Source organism: Ornithorhynchus anatinus, chromosome 6 (assembly GCF_004115215.2).
Source record: "Ornithorhynchus anatinus isolate Pmale09 chromosome 6, mOrnAna1.pri.v4, whole genome shotgun sequence".
Lineage (NCBI taxonomy): Eukaryota > Metazoa > Chordata > Mammalia > Monotremata > Ornithorhynchidae > Ornithorhynchus > Ornithorhynchus anatinus.
In genome coordinates this window covers 49,647,591-49,669,217 of record NC_041733.1, presented here as the reverse complement: position 1 = coordinate 49,669,217, position 21,627 = coordinate 49,647,591, and the positions used below count along the sequence as shown (strand labels likewise).

Sequence of the window (21,627 nt, the reverse complement as noted above, 5' to 3'; positions counted from 1 at the left end):
TGGGTCTGTTATACTATTGGGTTGTACCTTTCCAAGCCCCGAATACAGTGCTCTGCAGCCAGTAAGCGCTCAATAAACACGACTGATCGACTGACCGACAATATACCGGAATTTGTAGACGCGTTCCCTGTCCACCACAAGCTTACGGTCTAGAGGGGGAGAACGGCATTAATATAAGTAACAACTTATCGAGATTCAGAGGGTTTCAGGATCTACACCGACGGGATGGATCTACGGCATCGGAGCGAAAGATGACGGGAATCCAATTTTGTAGGGGGGAGAGAAAAACAAACAAGCTTAATCGATGGTTTTCATTCCCTCTAGAATCTAAGCTCCTTGTGGGTAGAGAACGTGTCCACTAACTCTGTTCTACTGCACTCCCCTAAGCGCTGAGACTGCTCTGCACACGCAAAGTGCTCAGGAAACACCACTGACTGATTGACTTCATTAAGCTCGGTATATCGGCTAATTCCTGCTGGCAGAGACTTGAAAAGCTCCCACCTAGCAACGGACGCTACCGACTTTCTCAAGTTGTTCAGAAAGCGAAGGGAAGACGCTAAACCCAAGGACGCAGGGCTTGGCAAACCGACGCTTCTATCGCTCGGGGAGCTTAGTGTAAACGAGTTGGGCGTCCTGGGTTCTGATCCTCATTCTACCACCTGACTGGGCCACGACCGTGGGCAAGTCATTGCACTCTGGGCCTTGGTCCCCTATCCGTCTGTTAAATGGGGACGGCGGCATAGACCAATGGAAAGGGAACGGGCCTGAGGGTCAGAGGGAACTGGTTCTGATCCCGGCTCCGCCGACTGCCTGCTATGTGACCGGGGGCAAGCCGCCTCTCTTCTCTGGGCCTCGGTTCTATCAGTCGTATTTACTGAGCGCTTACTGTGTGCAGAGCGTCGTACAGAGTGCTTGGGCGAGTACAGTACAGAAGACAACAGACAGACACATCCTCTGCCGACAACGAGCTTACGGTCTGGAGGAAAAGCAAAGAGTCCTTTGAGACGGAAGAGAACCAGCGACCTTCCTCTTCCATCTGTAAAATGGGGATGACAGCGCGGTGTAGTGGAGAGAGCCTGGGCCCGGGAGTCAGAAGGATCTGGGTTCTAATCCCGGCTCCACCGACCGTCTTCCGGGTGACCCGGGCCACGTCACTTCACTTCTCCGGGCTTCAATTTCCTCAAACGTGAAACATCGGTTTGCACAACTGACAGGGACTGTGTCCGGTAGGATCATCGTGTATCGACTCCGGCGCTTAGTACAGGGATTGGCAGATGGTAAGCGATCAACCAATACGAGATTTTTTGGTTACTCCCAGGCAAGTTCTTAGTTCCTCCCCATCTTGGTGATAATACCGTGGTGATGGTTAAGCACTTAACATCTGCCAAGCACGGTATTAAGCACTGGAGTAGAAACAGGATAATCAAGGTGGACACCGATCCTGTCCTGTACGGGACTCACAGTCTTAAGGAGAATATTCAGTTGTAGAAAATGAATAGATTATGAGGAAAGGAATAGCTTGGACGAACAGAAACGGGCACCCCTCTAGACCGTAAACTTGCTGTGGACAGGGATGTGTCTACCAACTCTGCTATACCGTAACCTCCCAAGTGCTTAGCACAGTGTTCTGCGCACAGCAAACCCTCAAAAAATACCGGTGATGATACTGACTGAGAAGAAAAAAAATCTGGTTCTCCAATACACCCACAGTGGCAGACAAACACAGTCAGACCTCAAAAGTCTATGGTTATTGGGTTGATGAGTCAAAACAAGATCACGCTAATAAAAAAAAAAGCACCGGCGTGCAATTGGGCCACCTTAATTGACAATTCATTACAGACAAGATGCTCCCGGAATTGTGAACGCAGCCTCATCTCTGCTAACTCTGTTTGCGTTGTCTTCTCCCGAGCGCTTAGTACACCGCACTGCACATAGTGAGCTCTCAATAAACGCCACTGATTGATTCATCCGTCATCATAAATTGTACGTAACGGAGCGGGGAGAAACCGAGGCGAGTCGAAGGAATCTGGGTGGTAAATGAAAGCCGGCTAGGGTCAGAGAATTCCCACCGATGGATACCCAAACCGGTGCCGGGGATGGAGACTGGATTTGGTTGATGGCTGCCTATGTAGGTCAACGGTTTAAATCGGGCCTGAAGAAACAATTGTGTTCTCCAACCTCCTCACCGACGCCGGAGCCAGGGAGAGGAGACGGCCGGTATTCCAACGCCAGAGTGGGTCCCGCTGAGCAAGGAAGAAATGCGGAGAACCAAAACCTATTTGTAAACCTAGGAAAAAAAACGCTCTCAGTGAAGAGAGGAAAATTCCAGAAAAACCTCCAAGGAAGCCGGGGGAGGAATAGATGCGGCTGCACGCTCCAGTCGCTGAGCCTGGCTCAGAGTCTCGTCCCGCTGGAGCCTGCCTGATCCCGGGGGCAAGCCCCCCTCCCGGAGACTAGCCGCCTTGGGTGACTGGGCCTTCTTACTCTACGTGTGCTCTCCCAAGTACTCAGTACAGTGCTCTGCACGCACTAATTGCTCGCTAAATGACCTAAATTGATTGACAGGTCTGTTTAGGTGAAGGAGGGGACTTCCTCATCTCTCGGAGAATAACCATAATAAATATTACTCTGCCGCAGAGAAGAATAATAACGATAACTATTAATAAACGTTGTGGGATTAGCGCGGCTCCGTGGAAAGTGCACGCGCTTGGGAGTCCGAGGTCATGGGTTCGAATCCCTGCTCCGCCACTTGTCAGCTGTGTGACCGTGGGCAAGTCACTTCACTTCTCTGTGCCTCAGTTCCCTCATCTGTAAAATGGGGATTAAGACCGTGAGTCTCACGTGGGACAATCCGATCACCCTGTATCTCCCCCAGCGCTTAGAACAGCGCTCTGCACATAGTAAGCGCTTAACAAATACCAACATTATCATTATCATTACGTGCCAGGGACTCTACTAAGCACTGGGGAGGATAAGTCGCTTGGCATCTCTGGGCCTCAGTTACCTCATCTGTAAAATGACCGTAAGCCCGTCGAACGGCAGGGACCCTCTCTATGTGTTGCCGACTTGTTCATTCCAAGCGCTTAGTACAGTGCTCTGCACGTAGTAAGCGCTCAATAAATACTATTGAATGAATGAATGAATAAAATGGGGATTAAGATTGGGAGCCCCATGTGCGACAGAGAACGCGTCCAACCCCGTTAGCTTGCATCTAAATCAGAGCTGAGTTCAGTGCCTGGCACATAGTAAGCGCCAGACAAATACCAAAAACAACCACCACCACCAAAAAAAAAAAAAATCCCGTCTTCCCAAAGACAGGCCAAAAGGACAACTTCAAATCCAAGAACTCGAAACCACTAGATTGTCAGCTCCTGGAGGCAAGGGATCACGCCCACTGGCTCTCCGGTACTCTCCCAAGCGCTCTGCCCGCAGGAAGCACTCAATAGACGCCACCGATTGAAACGGCTTGGTCAAGGCCCCCGAAATACGCCGGCATCGATTCTCAACCGTCGGAGTAGAAGATACCATTAAGGAATAGGAAAATCTTGAAATCTCTCTCAGCCTAATAAAAGCACTCCAAATCCGAACAATCAATCGCATTTATTGAGCGCTTACTGCTTAGCAGAACGCTGTACTCTGAGCACTTGGGGAGTCCATTTAACAGAGATGATAAAGAGGAAAACAGCGAGAATCTGCCACCCTCCTTAAAAGCTTGCAGACGGCTACCAGCCTGAGGAGAGAAGCGACGTGGGTCAGATGAAAACTGTCCGCTACCGCCGGGGAGAGATCTGACCCTCTTGTGGAGCCCCAATCACTTTTTCACAATTCCCCCGCTCCCCGTCGACCTCAGAACCTTTCACAGGGTGGGTCTAACCACGGACGGGACCGGTCCAAGAAGAGGCCCGGGGTCGATCCACCGAGCGAGTCCGCCGGAAGACGGGAGGAACGTGGGCCTCGAGATTCCAGGTGGACACGCGGCCTCACCCGCGTGGGATCCGGGAAGGTTCCGGCGGAGGGCCCGGGGGTCGAGAAGACGACGGGCCCGAGGGGCACGGGCTCCTCCGCTCGGCCGGCCGAGAGCCACCCCGACCCGCGGCCTGACCTCCGGGGAGACCCGAGCCACGGTTGGAAACGCAATCGCGCGGACGTACGTGTCTCGCCCAGTGCTCAACGGGGGATTCTCGGGGAAACCGCGTCTCTCCCGGCCCGGTGCCACATCCCCAACCCCTAACGGGAAAGGCCCGCGTCGCCTCGGCCCCAGAGCCCTGGTCCTCCAGGAGGTCCTCCCTGATTCATCTCTCCACCTCTTCAGATCTTCCTGCTGCCGCAGCACTTGGGGGCCTCTCTTTCCCAAAGTCCAACTCCAGCCCAGTTCCCCTTCTCCCTTCTCCCCATCGTCCCCCCCCCGACAGTACGCTGCAAGCTCCTTGACTGTGTCTACTAGCGACTGTCCTCTCCCAAGCGCTCGGTACAGGGCTCTGCATACAGTTTACAGTCAATACCCGGAGGACAACACCCAGAGGCCTTCTAAGCCATCGTCCTCTCTGGAGCGCTCAGTACGGAGCTCTTTTCCAAGGGCATGCTACTGCTTGACTGAATCCCGTCTGACTTCCGGCTCTGGTTCTTCCTCTGGCTGTGGCCCTGGAAAGGATTCGAGAGGGGGTGATACGAGGGGTTGGGGGGTAGTGTGCTCACGTGTGTGTGCGTGTGCATGTATATGTCTGTGTGTGCCTTCTTCCCACTGAAAATGGGTAAGAACCGAAGGGCCCTCCCCACAGAGAATGTCTCAACTCTCCTATATGGTTTGATTGTACTCTCCCAAGTGGTTTAGTAAAATGCTCTTCACAAAGTAAACTGCCAATCAATACGATTGACCGACTGATTGGTGGACGGTCCCGTGGTCGCCAACCTGAAACCCCCTGCCCCTCCCCTGGAGTGCTCGGCACGGAGAAGGACGCGGTTCCGGGAAGCCCCTGCTTGTTGCCGGGCTCTTCCGGGAAGGGCAGCGAGATACCTCACAGAGCGGATTTGTCCGCGGGGAGACATCCAGCCACCCGCGCCCGCCTGCCGTCAACCCGTCCTGGCTTCTATCAGTCAATCCATCCACCCATCGATCGATCCTCCTCCTCCAGCCAACCTCTGGGGCCCACCGGACCCGTGGGTTCACGTACCCGAAGCGACGGGGTGGGTACTGCCGGACCTGTCCTCTCCACCGCTCTCTGCCCCCCGGGGGAGGACTTGGCTTCCAGAGAGGAGCCTGCCCCTCTTCGCACCGTCACCAGGACGCGGCCCGGAGCTCAACACGCCCCACGGCTTCCCGCCGCGGGTCCGGGGATGCCCCACCGCGGGAGTCTCCGATGCCCTGCCCGGGGTGGCCACTCCCTCAGCCCCAGAACTCGCCCTCCCCCCATCTCAGCCGCCTCATCAGATTCAGGCCCAGATCTCAGGGGAAGGGGTGGGGGACAGTCGGGGAATGGCAGGCCAGATCCACACACGGGTCAGGGTGCAGAAGCGAGTGACGGCTCAGTACCGTCCCAGAAGCGGCCGGGCCGACGAGGCCCGGCCCGCCCCGGCTCAGTCCCACCCCCTTCACCAAGGCCCTCGCCTGGGCTGATGGAGCCGGGAGGCCGCCTCACAAACACAGGCTCAGCGATCGTCTGTCTCACCGCCGACCTCTCTCCCACGTCCCGCCGCTGAGCTGGAGCACCCTACCTCCTCATATCCGACAAACGGTGACTCTCCTCGCCTTCCAAGCCTTACTGACGGCCCATCTCCTCCAAGAGGCCTTCCCTGACTGTGCCCTCCTTCCCTCTTCTCCCACTCCCTTCTGCATCGCCCTGAGTTGCTCCCTTTATTAGTCCCACTCCTGAAACCCCTAATTTATTTTCTTACAATAATTAATGCCTGTCTCCCCATCTAGACTGTAAGCTCACTGTAGGCAGGGAATGTGTCTGTTCTACTGTTATACCGGTGCCGTGACAGACGACAACAGCCGACAGTGGTCCGGAGCAGTCCGTCTCTCAGTGACCCCCCCGGGGCACAACCACAAGGTTAAGAGACCTTTCGAAATCTCTCCCGGGGGTTCAGAGAGGGAGGTACCGTGGCCTTCTGACCGAAATGAGCTTACGTCATTCCAACGCTTCATGGAAAGTAGGTTAGACACAAGGGAGTAATCAGGGCCATTTAATAACGAAGATAGGATTGGGGCTGTAAGTTCGAACTCTGGCTTATAAGCTAGTTGAGGGCAGGAGACGTGTCGGTTCATTGATATATCGTACTCTCCCGAGCGCTGAGTACAGTGCTCAGCACCCAGTAAGCACTCAGTAAAGACAAGCGAATGGATGACTTCTGTCCCCTCCCAAGCGCTCAGCGCAGGGAGCCGCACACGGTAAGCACGGTGAGCGCTCAATAAATACGAATGACCGGCTGACTGACTCGGGCGACGAGATCGCTAGCAGCACCGTCCCTTCCCGCCCTCCCGGCCACCCCGACCGCCCCGGCGCCCGCTCACTCACTCAAGTAGGGCGGTTTGTAAGGCGCTCGGGTGTTGGTCAGCAGGCCGTCCAGCTCCTTCCTGTCCAGGGTTCCGGGCAGGGCCTTGTCCTTGCCAAAGGTGGAGAAGGAGCGCTCGGCAGGGCCGGGCTGGGCCTCGGGCGGCTCCAGCAGGAGGTGGGCATCGGGCCCGGCCTCCAGGCCGGGCACGGCGTCCATGCCGGGCACGTGCAGGTTGCTGCGGTAGTCGGCGGGCTGGCGGCCGTCGGGCGGGACGAAGGAGGGCATCCAGCAGCGGTCCGAGTGGCCCAGGGCCTTGCACTCCTCCGTGCAGTTGGAGAACAGGTCCGTGCCTGCCGGGGACACGGATACAGGGACGCGGATACAGACGCCGCCTTCGGGGGACCCCTAAGGGGGCACGCGGACATCGGCCCGGGGATGGCTCCGTCCGCCGGGCCCCTACCCCCGCCGGCCCCTTTTCCCGGGGCTCCCGGACGGAGCGTCTTGGCGCTGAGGGGGCTCGCCCCCCTCGACGCAGACGAGGGGCACACGATTCGGATCCAGAGGACCCCGGGGAGGACCGTGCAACGAATCAAGCTGATCGTCATGCAAGCACTTATGCTATCCCGCCTTGATCGTTCTACCGGTCCTTGCTGACCTCCCCGCCTCCCGTGTCTCTCCACTCCAGTCCAGACTCCACTCAGCTGCCCGAATCCTTTTCCTTCAAAAACGGTCAGACCCTTTTCCCCCGCTTCTCCCTGTACCTCGATCTCATCCGCCTCTCCGCCGGCCACCTCACTCCCTTCCTACCTCTGGCCGGGAACACCCTCCCTCGTCGTATCGGACAGATAATTGCTCTCCCCCACTTCGAAGTCTTATTGAAGGCACATCTCCTCCAAGAAGCCTTCCCTGACTAAGCCCTCCCCTCCTCCCACTCGCTTCCTTTGGGGCCCCTCTTACTTATTCCTTCCTTCATCCCCCCAGCACATATGTATATATCTGTTATTGATTGATTGATTGATTGATTGATTGATATTAACATCGGCCTCCCCCTCTAGACCGTGAGCTTGCCGTGGGCCGGAATGTGTCTGTTTGTTGCTATACTGTACTCTCCCAAGCGCTCAGTACAAGCTGTGCACATGGTAAGCGCTCAATAAATACATCTTAATGACTCGTCTCACAGGTAAGGTCAGCGAATCAATCACTCATTGAGCCCTTACTGCGCACCGGCACTGTATTAAGCGTTTGGGAGAGGACAACACAGCGATGTAACGGACGCTTTCCCTTTTCACGGCGTTCATCTAATTCCGCCTCCTGGCTAGCCTGGCGGCTCCTGATCCCGGTTCCCTCGCTTTTTTTTTTTCACGTTATTCATTAAGCACTTACTATATGATCAGCTCTGTAGATACAAGCGCAGCGGGTTGGACACAATTCCCGTCCCGGGTTTCATGGTCTTAATCCCCATTGTGCAGTTGGGGAAACAGAGGCCCAGAGAAGTGAAGTGACTTGCTCAAGGTCAGCCAACAAACAGGTGGCGGGGCTAGGATCCGAATTCAGGTCCCACGCCCACGGACTCCCCCAGATTTAGGCGTCTCGATGGACTGTATCCCGACGGAGACTCGGACGGGGCATCGAAAGCTGAGGAGCCTGCCTGTCCTAAGGGACCATCCGTCGCCCCTCCAAGAGGCCCCCACGTGGACCGGTAGCCGCCGCCGGTGGGATGGCCTTCCTCCCGGAGGCTGCATCTTCGCCACGGGGAGGGGGCCGATCGGCCGCCAGCAAAGGAAGCTTCTCCGTGCTTTCAGGAAGGGTTTTCTGCCACCCGAAAAGACGGTTTGGCCGTCAAAGCTCTCAAGGAACTGCAATTCTCGGCAAGGAACAACAGTCCATCTAAATCCCTAGCAGGATCCCTAAATCAACCACTCACTCCCCCCTCAACTACGACCCCCTTGCAATATGAGTCCTCACCCTCTAAGCGCTTTAAGCGGCTCCTCACGCCCACCGCTACAACCTTTAGCTTGGAAACTAGGTTGCTTCCCGCTCTGTCTTTCACTTACCCTTGAGGGTAAGGACCATTCTTTTAATTTTTGTAAATGGTATTTGTTAAGCACTTACATGTGCCAGGAGCTGGGGAAGATCCAAGCTAATCGGGTCGGACCCCGTCCGTGTCCCATACGGGGCTCGCCGTCTTCACCCCCCCACCCCCCCCCCCCCCGCCATATTACAGATGAAGAAACTGAGGCGCAGAGAAGTGAAATGACTCGCTCAAGTTCTCACAGCAGGCAAGCGGAAGAGCCGGGTTTAAAACCCAGATCCTTCCGAGGCTCGGGGTCTATCCACTAGTCCGCGCCGCTTATCGTGTCACGCTTCCCAAGACGAGTCCTCTCCCGAGCCCTCAGGACAGTGTCCTGCACGGAGCAGGCACTCAATCCGCAGGACCGACCATGAGGAGCAGCCTGGCCTGTCGGAAAGAGTGCGGACCTCAGAGTCGGAAGACCTGTGTTCTAATTCCACGCCTCTGCCACTTGCCCGCTCCGTGACTTTCTGCCAACTGCTTCCCTCCTCTGGGCCTCAACTGTAAAATGGGGATTCAGAACCCGTCCTCCCTCCTGTTTACAGCGTGAGCCCCGAGTGGGACGGGGACAGGGTCCGACCTGGTTAACGTGTCTCCACCCCAGAGCTTGGAACGGTGCTTGACGCCTAGGAAGTGCTTAACAGATGCCATAATTCAGTTCAATTAAATTACTGACGGTAGTCTGTCAGTCTCTAGTGGGACAGGGCTCGTGCCCGACCTGCTTACCTCGTGGGTTCCCCAGAGCTCGGTACGGCGCTTCACGCATCCCGAGCTCTGAATAAATACCCCGATCAGAATCGATAGCTGTCTATCGGCTCACGGTGGAATCCCGCTCGGAGGAAACTCTCGTTTCACGAGCTGTTTCCGGCACTGACGACTAGTTTAGAGCTCAGGACAGCCATGTAGGGAAATACAAATAATAATCATGATAACAGTAATAGACTCCAGGATCTTTTTGTTTTCAATCAGAGATTCATCTCTCTTGGCACTGCCTCCATATTGGAAATTCATCCCTGCAGCGCTCCACGGCGGACTCCGGGCCCGGCATTCGGTCGATAATTGGGACGGCTGAGCCCGGCAATAAATTACCGGCCGCCGAGGCGTGGAGCGGGGCCGACGTCGGCGGGAGCCAGGAAGGAGCGGGGGGACGTGCCCGGCTCCTCCTCGGGCCAGCTGGCGGGGCTCAGGGCGGGGGGGGGGGGGGGAAGAGGTGGTCCCTTCGATCGGCCTTCCCACTCCGCCCTACGCCACGAGGCCCGGACCTTGACACGAGACCATCCCACCCCAGACGACCTACGCCTTTTACCACATGCAAGTCGCTAGTGGACCCGAGACAACTCAGCCTCCCGTCCCGCCTCATCGCGGGAGAAACGTGAGATTCTTCCCACCTCGGACCCGGGGACAACGGGTTGGCGTCCCGGAAAAAGACCTGGGCCCGAAATTGAGCCCCCTCCCACTGAAATTGAGGTGTACTCGCAAACTCATTTCCTTCTCTCGTCCTCTCATTTTCCCATCTTCCTCAGGTCGGACAGAGTCCCCGCTCCACGTGGGGATCGCAGACTAAGCAGGAGGAGGAAACGGGCATTAAGTACCCATTTTCCAGGTGAGGAAACTGAGGCTCAGGGAAGTGAATTCGACCCTCCTCCTCTTCAAAGTCCTCCTGAAATCCCATCCCCTCCTACCCAATTTTCCTCCCTACTGCCCTCAAGTCCTCACCCTCAGAGCAGTTAGGTATTCACCCCTCACACCCACAGCGATTATGTGCCAAAAATCACACTCGGTTCCTTCTCCTTCCTAATTTATTTCAATATCGTTGATGGAGGGCAGGGATCATGCCCGCTTCCCTGATACCGTGCTCTCCCAAGCACCGACTATACCAGGCTCCCTAGAGGAAGGGCTCCATAAAACAAGGTTGATGGACCGAGACAAAAACGGCCCCTAAACCACGATTTTCTTTTTCCTGTGGTATCGGTCAAGTGCTGACTATGTCCCAGGCACCGTACCGAGCGCTAGGGGAAGACGGGAGCTCATCGGGTTGGACGCGGTCCCTGAGCCCACAGTGGGTCCACTGTTTTTACCCCCACTTTACAGATGAGGTAACTGAGGCACAGAGAAGTTAAGCGATCTGCCCAAGGTCACACAGCAGACAAGTATCAGAGCCAGGATTGAAACCCCGGTCCTCCTGACTCCCGGCCCCCCGCTCTACCCACCAAGGCCACGCTGCCTCTCACTAATGTCACCCTGACACCTTCTTTTCAAACCTCTGGAAAGTTCACGAAGGCTCTCTCGGCTAACCGGCCACCCGAGACGTGAGGCAAAAGGCAAGATGTGTCAAGAGAGCACGGTGCACCATCGTCATCACCGTCGACGGCATCGATCGAGCGCTTCTCCTGCGCAGAGCACGGTGCTAGGTTCTGGGGAGGGTTTGACGCGACAGAGTCGGTAGACCCGATCCCTGGCCACAGCGCACTGACAGTCTAGAGGGGGCCCCTCGGCCGCAGCCCTCAAAACCCTCCCAAGTGTGCTTGAGTAATAGCGACAGAAGGCACCCGAGCGCCCGGGAAACTCAGATATGGCCAACCCAAAGAGAAAAAAACACGGTCCCCTAGGAGCCCCGGAACCGCAGCCACCGTCGCCGCCACTGAGCGGGTCCAACCCTGCGGCGGGCACCCACTCACCCACCAGTGACCCCCGAGCCGGCCGGGGGTCCTCAGCGCAGTAACGCCTGCCCCGATAGCGGGAAGAACCCCGACAGCCCGACGGGTGAGCCTCGTTTAGCCGAAAGGACCACATCCCCGACCCCCACCCCGCCCCGTGCCCGCCCCCAAGACTCCGCGGGTCCAAGGGCACCGGCTCAGGGAGCGGCCCCGGGCCGGCTGCCGGACAGGCCTCTCACGGGGGAGGGCGGGAAATGCATCCGCGGAGACCGACGGCTGACCCAGAGACCGGGTTCAGGGGGAGGGGACGAGGAAGGAAGGAAGGGAGCGGGGAGGGAGTCGGTCGTCCCCCTTGGAAAGTCCCCCATCGATTCCGTGCCCGACGTGGGTCCAAGACGGCGGGGGATTTGGCATTCAGGTGGGAACTCGCTGGTGCGCCCTCGGGGCCCAGGCCGCAGAATGGCCGCCCTGTTCCCAGAGCGGGCGGCGGGGGCTGCTTGGCCCTCCTCCAGCCTCCTCGGGCTTGCATGTTAATCACTGGCAGCCAGAGAAAGGAACCCTTCAGTGGCCGTTTCTTCGGCCTTTCCTGCGAAGGCCGGGATCCCCGAGGCGGAGGGCGTCGGGACAACGGGGGGACCCGCTGTGGGCTGGGGTTGGGGGGCCCGAGGGTGGGGGGAAGCTGGAGGGCCACCATTCTGAGGGGAGATGAGGGGCCGAGTAGACAGGCGGGTGGACCAAAGGGCCGAGGGGAGACGGGGGGCCGGTGGGGAGGGGAGGGGGGAGCGATAGCAAAAAGGAGAAGAGGCCGGGAGGGACGGGGGGAGGACAGGGGAGAGCGGAGGAAAGCCACGTCTCCCCACCGCCTGCCTGCCCGCCTTCCACGCTGACCTTCGGTTGCCCCGTTCTGCCCTAGTCGGTCGGTTCTACGACGTTTCTTGAGTGCCACCCGGGCGCGGAGCCCTGAACTGGGCACTCAGGACAGAGCGGTAGAGTCGGCAGACACGGCACCTGCCCTCTGAAAGCTCGCGATTCCACCGAGGAGGCGGAGAGGAGGCTGCAGGCTGAGAAGGGAGCAGGGAACGTGACCACCAACTCTGTTTCGCTGTCCTCTCCGAAGCGCTTAGTAGAGTGCCCTGCACCCAGTAAGCTCTCGAAAAATAGTCTTCGTGGATCGAGGATGGTGCGCACCTCTCCTCGCTCCAGTCAAATCTTCAGTCCAATGGCATTTTCTTCATGGCATCTGTAAAGCACTTTCTGCCCCGCTCAGGGTCGCCCCTGGAGAGTTTCCTGTTCTCTTCCAGTCTTGACTGTGGGAAGGAGAGTCACGCAGAGGCCTGTCCAGTCCATTCCTGGCTGGGGCAGCGGCTAGCGAGGGGGAGGCAATCGGCCTCGAGTCCAAACCCACCCGCGCTGGGCAGCAGCGGCAAGGGAGAGAGCCGAGGGGGGAGACTCAGGTTTACTGAGCGGAAGGAGGCCACGGTAAACCCCTTCCATATCTTCACCGAGAAAACCTACGGTTACACGACCAGAACGGTTGCAGGTGGAGGTGGGGCGTTCGGGGGAGAGACGCGTCCGCGGCGTCTCTATGGGCGGGACACCGCTCGACAGCGCAAGGCATACTGAGTGCCAGGGACTGTACTAAGAACCGGGGTCGACCCAAGCAACCCAGGCTGCCTTTATCCCTATTATGAGGAAACTGAGGCCCAGGTAAGTGAAGTGAGCCCAGAGGAGTAAAGCGAACTCGCCCAAGGTCACCCAGCAGACAAGTGGCAGAGTCGGAACTAGCGCCCGGGACCTCCGACTCCCAGGCTCGGGCCCGTTCTACTAGGCCACGGTACCCGGAATCGGTCCGAACGATGATCCTGCCCCTCTGGGCGCCGAGTTCCTTGTGGGCGGGGAACGTGCGGGCGGTACCATCCTCTCCCGAACACCCAGCCCAGTGTCCCGCACACGGTAGGCGCCCGATAAATGCCATCGAGTCAATTAGGTCCTCAGTCCATGGTATCTACGGAGCACTTAACTGTGGGCAGGGCACGGTAGTAAGGACAAGGGAGAGGACGCTGTAAGGCAGCCCAGATCTCTGGCACAGCTCCTTGTCCGGGACCGTGCCCCGCACTTTGGAGGCGCTAAATAAATGGCATCATCACTCCAGCTCTTGGCTCTCCCCCAAGCCTCCGAAGCCTTAAGAAAAGCTCGCCTCCTCCGAGAGGACTTCCCCAACTAAGCCTTCCTTTCCTCATTTATTTATTCCGTCATTTATTTATTCTTATTAACGTCCGTCTCCCCCTCTGGTCCGTAAGCTCAGCGTGGGCAGGAGACGTATGGGCCCGCCGTTAAACCGGTGCACTGTCCTCTCCCAGGCCCACGGTACAGTGCTCCGCACACACTAAGCGCCCCGTAAACACGGCTGACTGCCCGATCGATCCGGCTGCTCTCGGCACCCCGACGCCTTGCCGAGCGTCACAGCGAGACCCCGCTGGGTCCTCGGCTCTCCCTGTTCATCAAGAAACTGCCCGGAAAAACACGGGGAGCCCTTCCTTCGGCCGCACACGTACGCTTTTCAAACCTGGGCGACGTGACAGAGCCAGACACCGATGCACAGTTGATGGCGTGTAGCGGGGAATACATACGCTTACTTGCACGCCCACGTTCACATAATAAGTCCATGCGTGGGGGCGTCGGCCTATACGCACCCCCCGTATACTGCATAGGGTTGTCACACAGGCACGACCACGCTCCATAGGATCCACACACGCGCCCATTTCCTACGCATCTATATGATCGGGAACCGATCGAATGAGCGCTACAGAATGAAGCCATCTCCCCCGAGGCCCCCACCCTCGACCAAGCTCCTCCTCCCACACGGGTCTCCCGCCTCCCTGGCTCGCCGCCTGCCCGGGGCTGGGACGACAGGCATCTCCCTCCCGTTCCCTAATGTTCCTACCCTGGCCTGGACGTTGGGAAAAAAAAAAAAAACCCATCCCGATTGCACTAAGAGGAAAAACAGACCCCTCCTCGGTCTCGACCGTCCTACGGGAGACCCTGCTCGACGTCCGCTCTCTCCTGGGATGCTGCCGTCCTCCCTCCGGCCCGCTGCCCGACCTGACCCCTCCACCCCGAAAGGACCTCCAGGGCGGGGCGGGCCCCCCGCCCCGGTCCCCTGCGCCCCCTCCCCTCCCCATCTCACATCCCACGCCCACGGGGGCGGCCGGGCCCAGACTCACCCGCTAACTGACCTCGGTTGGCGGCATCGTGGTCGCTGTCCCCCTGCTCGCTGTCCCCGTGGCCGCTGTCTTTGGAGCTCACCAGGTCGGCTTCCTGGAACGCGGAGCTGGCGGGCGGGGCGAGAGGGCGCGGGTCACGTCACGTCGCGGCCGGGCACCGCGTGCCCCCGACCCCCCCCCCCCCCCACACCGGCCGCAGGGTCCGCTTCCCGCGGCAGCCCTTGCGGCCAAGAAGGCGCTCCGCCCCACCCCGAATCCACTGGGCGGGGAGAGGGGGGCACATAAATAATAATGATGTTGGTATCTGTTAAGCGCTTACTGTGCGCCGAGCACTGTTCTAAGCGCTGGGGTAGACACCGGGGAATCGGGTCGCCCCACGTGGGGCTCGCGGTCTTCATCCCCATTTTACAGATGAGGGAACCGAGGCACCGAGAAGTGAAGTGACTTGCCCAAAGTCACACAGCTGATGAGTGGCCGAGCCGGGAGTCGAACCCATGACCTCTGACTCCGAAGCCCGTGCCCTTTCCACTGAGCCCCGCACATCCGCTCTGATCCCCCCGTGCCAACCGCGGAGCCACCCACCCAGGACAGGACGGGCTGAGCGCTCGTTCCCTCGCTCGGCACCCGGGAGGCGCCCGGTGCAGACCACCGGCGGGTGGAGCGGCGCTGCCTCCCGGGCCGGGCCGAGCTCTCGAGGGGCCCGGTCTCTCACGCGTCAGACCGGGCCCTCGGTTTCCCTCGGAAACCAAACCGTGGATCGCGCCACTTGGGTTTCACGGAACGACGCGACGGGGCCTAGCGGCTTAGGGCCCGTGCCCCGGGAGTCAGGAGGACCTGGGTTCTAATCCCGGCCCCGCCGCTTGTCTGCGGGGTGACCTTGGGCAACTCACTTCACTGCTCTCTGCCTCAGTTCCCTCACCCGCACACTGGGGATTCATTTGGGACTGGGTCCAACCGGGTTAGTTTCGATCTACCCCAGCGCTTAGTACGGTACCTGGCACATAGCCAGTGCTTAAGAGATACCCTTAAAACAAACCAAAACCGAAACCGATTTTAACGCCCCACGCACAGTGAAGGCCACCACCCGCCCTCCCCATGCCCCTCAACGAGCGGCTTACGCCCTGGGTCCTCGACCCCATTGAAGTGGGTTTCGTTTTTGGATTTCTGCCCTCACCCACAGACGCCGCCGCTTTTCCCATCCCCTCCGGCGGGGCCCTGCAGACGAAAGGGTCCCTACCTGTTTCCTCTCCGCGGCCTGTCGACCAGATAGCTGAGCTCCGTTCGCTGGTGCTTGGCCTGGAAGAAGACACGGCGACACCTCCTCAGTTCCCACCTGGCGCTCGGAAGAGCAAGTCACACGCAACTTGTGGCAGCCGGGGACGGATGCGGTGTCAGGTCTCGGGGCCCGCGGGGGGCGGGGGCGGGGATGTCACCCGAATTCTAACAGACATCTTGTTCGGGAGGGAAGGAGGGTGATCGCTGGCACTGGTAGCAGAGAGGCCTGGATTTCACGCCCCCAGAGCCTTCGGGTGCCCAGACCCGAGGCGTTCTATTTTACGAGGGAAACCTGGAACGGCTAGTTGTAAAAGGCCAGCTTCAAAGGGCTGCCGTAAAATTGACGTCTAAGCCATTTCCACCCGCCTTTGCTCGCCCGGCCTGGGTCGGATTGTCCCACCCGGAGCTGACAGGGACCGACTTTCTGCGAGCAAGTCGGGATTTCCAGTGACCCTCCCCGCCACCGCCCGCCACCTCGGTCCGGTTTCGGTCCCGCACAGTCCGGACTCTGCACCGACACGGTCGGTTCAGACCGCGAGCCCGTTATTGGGCAGGGATTGTCTCTATCTGTGGCTGAATCGTATAGTCCGAGCGCTCAGTACACTGCTCCGCACCGAGTAGGCGCTCAATAAATACGATCGAATGAACGAATGAAAGTGAGGGAGAGAAGAGGAGGTCGGGCGGGTTGGCGGCCATTCTTTCAGGGTGATTTATTTTCAGGACGTGCTTTGATCCCAAAGGGAAGTAGGTGGAGAGTTGGGAAAAAGTCAATTCATCGCCTCAGATCCGCCCGTTCATTAAAGCTCCTGCTAAGAACAGAGAGGACATCTGTGAAGCCCTGAGGGGATTCTGGTCCTCCAACTCCTCCAGGCCTTCTCCCCAACTCCATCAGCCACCAATCTCTCTCTCTCTCTCTCTCTCTCTCTCTCTCTCTCTCTCACACACACACACACAGGCTGCCCCCCCACCCCACCACCCCCATCACACACCCACACAACCTTGTCCGAAAACCATCTACCTCCGCTCATCCCTCTGATCTCCTTAGTCCTGCATCGGTCTATAAAACAAACCAGACTCGAGGGTCCTCTTTCGCAGAGGAGCAATGTCGGGAGGGAGAGAGGTGGACAGAGGAAGAGGAAGAGGGAAGGAGAGGGAGGGAGATGGGCGGCAAGGGAAAGGGAGAAAGGAGGGAGAGATAGGGAGAGAGAGAAGAGGGGGGAGAGACAGAACGGGAGAGGAGAAGAGGGGGGAGAGACAGAAAGGGAGAGGAACAGAGGGGGAGAGAGACAGAGGGGGAAAGAGATTAAGGGGGAGACTGAGGCGGAAAGAGACTCGGGGGGAATGAGACTGAGGGGGAGGAAGGGAGAGAGGGGGAGAGAAAGAGACAGGGAGGGAGACAGAGAGGGAGGAGGGAGAGAGTGGAAAGGGGGAGGGGGGAGGGAGAGGGAGAAAGAGGAAGAGAGAGAAAGAGGGAGACTGAGAGAGAGGGAGGGAGAGGGAGAGAGGGGTACAAGCAAGAGTTCAGCCCCCGAGTCTTAAAACCGTTCTGTTTCCTTGCATCTAGCCAGGGGCCCGAGCCCCTCCAGCTTCATTCACATTCAGGCGGTGTGGGTGGTTGCCTGCAGACCTCGCTGTCCACTGTCCTGGAAGGAGAGTCGGCTTGCCTCACAACCCCCCACCCCAGGGACCCCAAGCCGGCCCGTTCCGACCACAGGGCCCACCTACAGACCCCTGGCCTGGCTAAGCTGGGGGTGGGGGGGGCAAAACCACCAACTGGACGAGAAGCCCCTTTCGTACAGGGGCAAAGGGGAGGGAAGGATGGCTAGGCTGGGGGAGGTTGAGTCCCGTTCCTCCCCTCTCCCGGCTTGCAGAAGGTATAGGGAAAACGTGGAGAGTCAGAGGGGAAAGGGATGGGTGAGTGTTGGGGGGGCGGGGGGGGAGAGTGAGAGATGAAGGGCCGCAAAGGGAGAGATGAGGGAGGGGAGCAAAGGGAGAGGAGAAGGGGGGGAGGTGAAGGAGGGGGGCAAGTGAGAGGCGGAGGGGGAAAGGGAAAGCGGGGGAAAGGGAAGGGAAAGCGGGGGAAAGGGGAAAGGGAAGGATCGGGGATAGAGAGGTGTGCTGAAGCGAGGGGACGATCAAGATGGGGGAGATGAGGCTAGCAGGAGGATGGGGATGGGGCGGACGGACGGACGGACGGACAGGGAGGGAGCAGGGGTGGGGGAGAAGCCGGAATGAGGGGGCGGGGGGGGGGGGGGGGAGAGGGGGAGTCGGGAGAGAGGAGGAGGGAAATGGGGATGGAGGGGGAGGATACGGATGGGGGAGAGGGCGCCGGGACGGAGAGGGAGGGAGCGGGGTCGGGGAGAAGCTGGGATGCGGGGGAGGGAGAGGGGGCATCCGGGCCGCTGCGAGCGGGGCTGCGGGGGTCCCGGGGCCGCGGGGGTCCCGGGGCGGCCTCACCTCGGTGGACAGGACGCTGCCGTTGGAGATGATGTCGGGCTGCTGGTCGGGGAAGCCGGCGACCGGGGCCCCGCGGGGCCCGGGGCCGGGGGCGGCTCCGGGGTCGCCGTCGGGGCCCGGGCCGGGGCCGCGGGCGGGGCTGCAGGCGGGGCTGCGGGGCTTGAGGAACATCAGGTCGGTCTTGGCGGACTCGGGCGTGAGGCACACCTGGTAGCAGTAGTTGTGCGGGGGGTGGTGGGGGCCGAAGCCCCCGGCCCGCTCGTCGGGGGGGCCCGGGCGGGCCGGCCTTGTTGGCGCCGCTGGGCACCAGCATGATGTCCGCCTTGCTCAGCTTCTTCTTGCGGGCGCGGGCCTGGCGGCTGCAGCAGGACGGACCCCCGGAGCCGGAGCCGGCGGCGGAGTCGCCCCCGCCCCCGCCCCCGCCGCCCCCGGCCCCGTCCTCGGCCCCGGCCCCGTCCCCGGCCCCGCAGCAGCAGCAGCTGCAGGAGCAGCAGCAGGAGCAGCAGCCGCGGCAGGAGCAGGCCCCGGGGTCACCGGGGTCACCGCGGGCCAGGCAGGTGTACAGGTCCAGCTTGCGGTCCTTGCGGCAGCGCACGGCCAGGACGATCATGGCCAGCAGGAAGACGAAGGTGAGCGAGCCCAGGGCCACGATGAGGATGAGGGTGAGGTCGAGGGCGGGCTCGGCCTCCCCCGCCCCCCCCGGCGGCGGCGGGGGCGGGGGCGGGGCGGGGGCGGGGGCGGCGGGGGCGACGGGGAGGCCGGGCCGGCCTTGGGCGGCGAGGCCGGGGTCCCCGGGCCGCCGTCGGGGGTCCGGCCCCGCCGTCCCGGGCCGGGGCCCGGCCCCTCGGGCGGGCGGGGGCGGCGGCCGGTCCCGGGCCGGGTGGGCGTCGCCGGGGGCCCGGCCGTCCACCAGGCGGACGAGCAGCGTGGCGGTGGCCGAGAGCGGCGGCTGGCCGTGGTCGCGCACCTCGAGCAGCAGCTCGAAGGGGCGGCGGGCGTCGGGCGCGGCGGGCAGCGGGCGGGCCGTCCTCAGCTCGCCGCTGCGCCAGTCCAGGCGGAAGAGGCCCAGCTCGTTGCCCCGGGCCAGCCCGAAGGTCAGCCGGCCGTTGTCGCCGTCGTCGGCGTCGGCCGCGGCCAGGCGGGCCACCAGGTAGCCCGGCGGGGCCCGGCGCGGCAGGTCCCGGCGGGCGGGGCCGCCGGCCGGGTCGGGGGCGGGGGCCAGCAGGGCCGGCGCGTTGTCGTTCTGGTCGACGACGACCACCCGGACGGTGGCGTTGGCGGCCAGCGGGCGGGGCCGGCCGGCGTCCCGGGCCTCCACCTGGAAGCTGAAGCGGCGCAGCTGCTCGTAGTCGAAGGAGCGCAGGGCGTAGAGGAAGCCGTTCTCCGCGTTGACCGACACGTAGGTGGCCACGCTCATGCCCTCGATCTGGCTGTCCAGCACGGCGTAGGCCAGCCGGCCGTTGGGGCCCTCGTCCAGGTCGGTGGCCGTCACGGCCGAGATGTAGGCCCCGGGCACGTTGTTCTCGGCCACGAAGACGTCGTAGGCCGGCTGGCTGAAGCGCGGGGCGTTGTCGTTCTCGTCCGACACCCGCAGGCGAAAGGACCGGCGGCTGGAGCGGGGCGGGTCTCCGCCGTCGCGGGCCACGACGGTCAGGGTGTAGGCCGCGCCGGGGCCGTCGTCGGGGCCGTCGTCGGGGCCGTCGTCGGGGCCGTCGTCGGGGCCCGGGCCCGCCTCCCCGCCCCGGCCCCCCGCGCCCCGGCCCCCCGCGCCCCGGCCCCCCGCGCCCCGGCCCCCGGGCCCGGCCAGGGCCTCGCGGTCCAGCGGGCCGGCCGTGACCACGGCGTAGTAGTCGCCTCGGAAGCCCGGCTGCAGGCGGAAGGGCGCGCCGCCCAGCAGCTCGCAGCGCACCCGGCCGTTGTCGCCCGCGTCGCGGTCGGCCGCGCTGAACAGGGCCACCACCGTGCCCGGCGCCGCCGCCTCGCTGACCGCCTCGGCCACCGTGCTGAACGTCAGCTCGGGAGCGTGGTCGTTGGCGTCCAGCACCCGCACCAGCACCTTGCAGTGCGCCGGCACGGCGTTGGGCCCCCGGTCCCGGGCCTGCACCACCAGCTGCTCGGCCGGGCTCTCCTCGAAGTCCAGCGGGCCGCTGAGCTCCAGGCGGCCGGTCCGCGGCTGCAGGGCGAAGAGCCGCCGGGCCCGGGCCGACACGTGGCTGCTGAACGAGTACTCCACCTCGCCGTTGGGGCCCTCGTCGGGGTCGGTGGCGTTGAGCTGCAGGACCAGGGTGCCCGGCGGGGCGTCCTCGGGCAGGGACACCGTGTAGGCCGGCCGCGCGAAGCTGGGCGCGTTGTCGTTGGAGTCCAGCACCAGCACGGTCAGCAGGGCCGTGCCCGTCTGGCGGGGCCGGTCCCGGGGCCGGGCCGAGGGGGCCGAGGGGGCCGAGGGGGCCGAGGGGGCCGAGGGACCCTCGGCGGGGCCCGCCCCGTCGGGGCCCCCCGCGTCGGGCTCCGGCCCGCCGTCCAGGGCGGTCAGCACGTAGCGGTGGACCGCCTGGCGCTCGCGGTCCAGCGCCCGGTCCAGCACCAGCTCGGCGAAGCGGCCGCCGTCGGGCTGGGTCTGCACGTCCAGCGAGAAGTAGTCGTTGGGCGTCAGCCGGTAGTCGCGCAGGGCGTTGGGGCCCACGTCCGGGTCGAAGGCGCTCTCCAGCGGGAAGCGGGTGCCCGGCGTGGCGCTCTCCGAGATCTCCACCGTCAGCTCGGGCTCCGGGAAGGCCGGGGCGTTGTCGTTGATGTCCAGCACCTCGATCTCCACGCGGAACAGCTCCAGCGGGTCCTCCAGGAACACCTCCAGGGGCAGCACGCAGGCCGGGCTCTGCTTGCACAGCTCCTCGCGGTCCATCTTGGCCCGGACGTACAGGACGCCCGTCTCCAGGTCCACGTCCAGGTGAGGCGTCCGCGAGCCGGACACCGCCTGGAAGCGGCGGGCCGACAGCTGCGTCAGGTCCAGGCCCAGGTCCTCGGCGATGTTGCCCACCACCGTGCCGTCCTCCTCCTCCTCCTTCACCGCGTAGTGCAGCTGGCACACGACGCCCTCCAGACCCAGCCAGGCCAGGACCAGCAGCGCCACCATCTCCGGGGGGGGTGGGGGAAGGGGGACGCCCCCCGGCCGCCCGCCCCCACCCGTCCCCTCCCCGGGAACTTTAAAGAAACGAAAGAAGGGGGGAGGGGGATGCGGCGGGGGACAGGGCGAGAGGAGGCTTGGTCGACGGACAGATGCCGCCCCCTCCCCCGCCCCCCCCCAAAAAAGGAAAAATCGAATCGAAAAATCCGATGCCAAGGGCCTCTGGGGGGCCGGACCCTTGGAGGAGACCCCCCCCCCCCCTCTCCTTTAGCGAGAGAAATCCCGCTCAGCCGCTCACTCGAGGCTCGGCGACCCCCTCCCCGCCAA

At 61.8% G+C, this 21,627-nt stretch overlaps 1 protein-coding gene across 1 annotated transcript in view; it reads right to left on the bottom strand.

Annotated features, from left to right (window-relative positions):
- The window catches only part of PCDH10 (protocadherin 10), a 38,028-nt gene extending 16,673 nt beyond the window's left edge, over positions 1 to 21,355 (bottom strand). Inside the window, 9 exon segments of the mRNA XM_029067349.1 lie at positions 6,516 to 6,845; positions 14,448 to 14,554; positions 15,685 to 15,743; positions 18,180 to 18,477; positions 18,479 to 18,569; positions 18,666 to 18,864; positions 18,995 to 19,072; positions 19,075 to 19,850; positions 19,989 to 21,355. Coding sequence (XP_028923182.1) covers positions 6,516 to 6,845; positions 14,448 to 14,554; positions 15,685 to 15,743; positions 18,180 to 18,477; positions 18,479 to 18,569; positions 18,666 to 18,864; positions 18,995 to 19,072; positions 19,075 to 19,850; positions 19,989 to 21,309 — 3,259 coding nt within the window. The 5' untranslated portion in view covers positions 21,310 to 21,355.
- Positions 21,356 to 21,627: the final 272 nt, after the last annotated feature.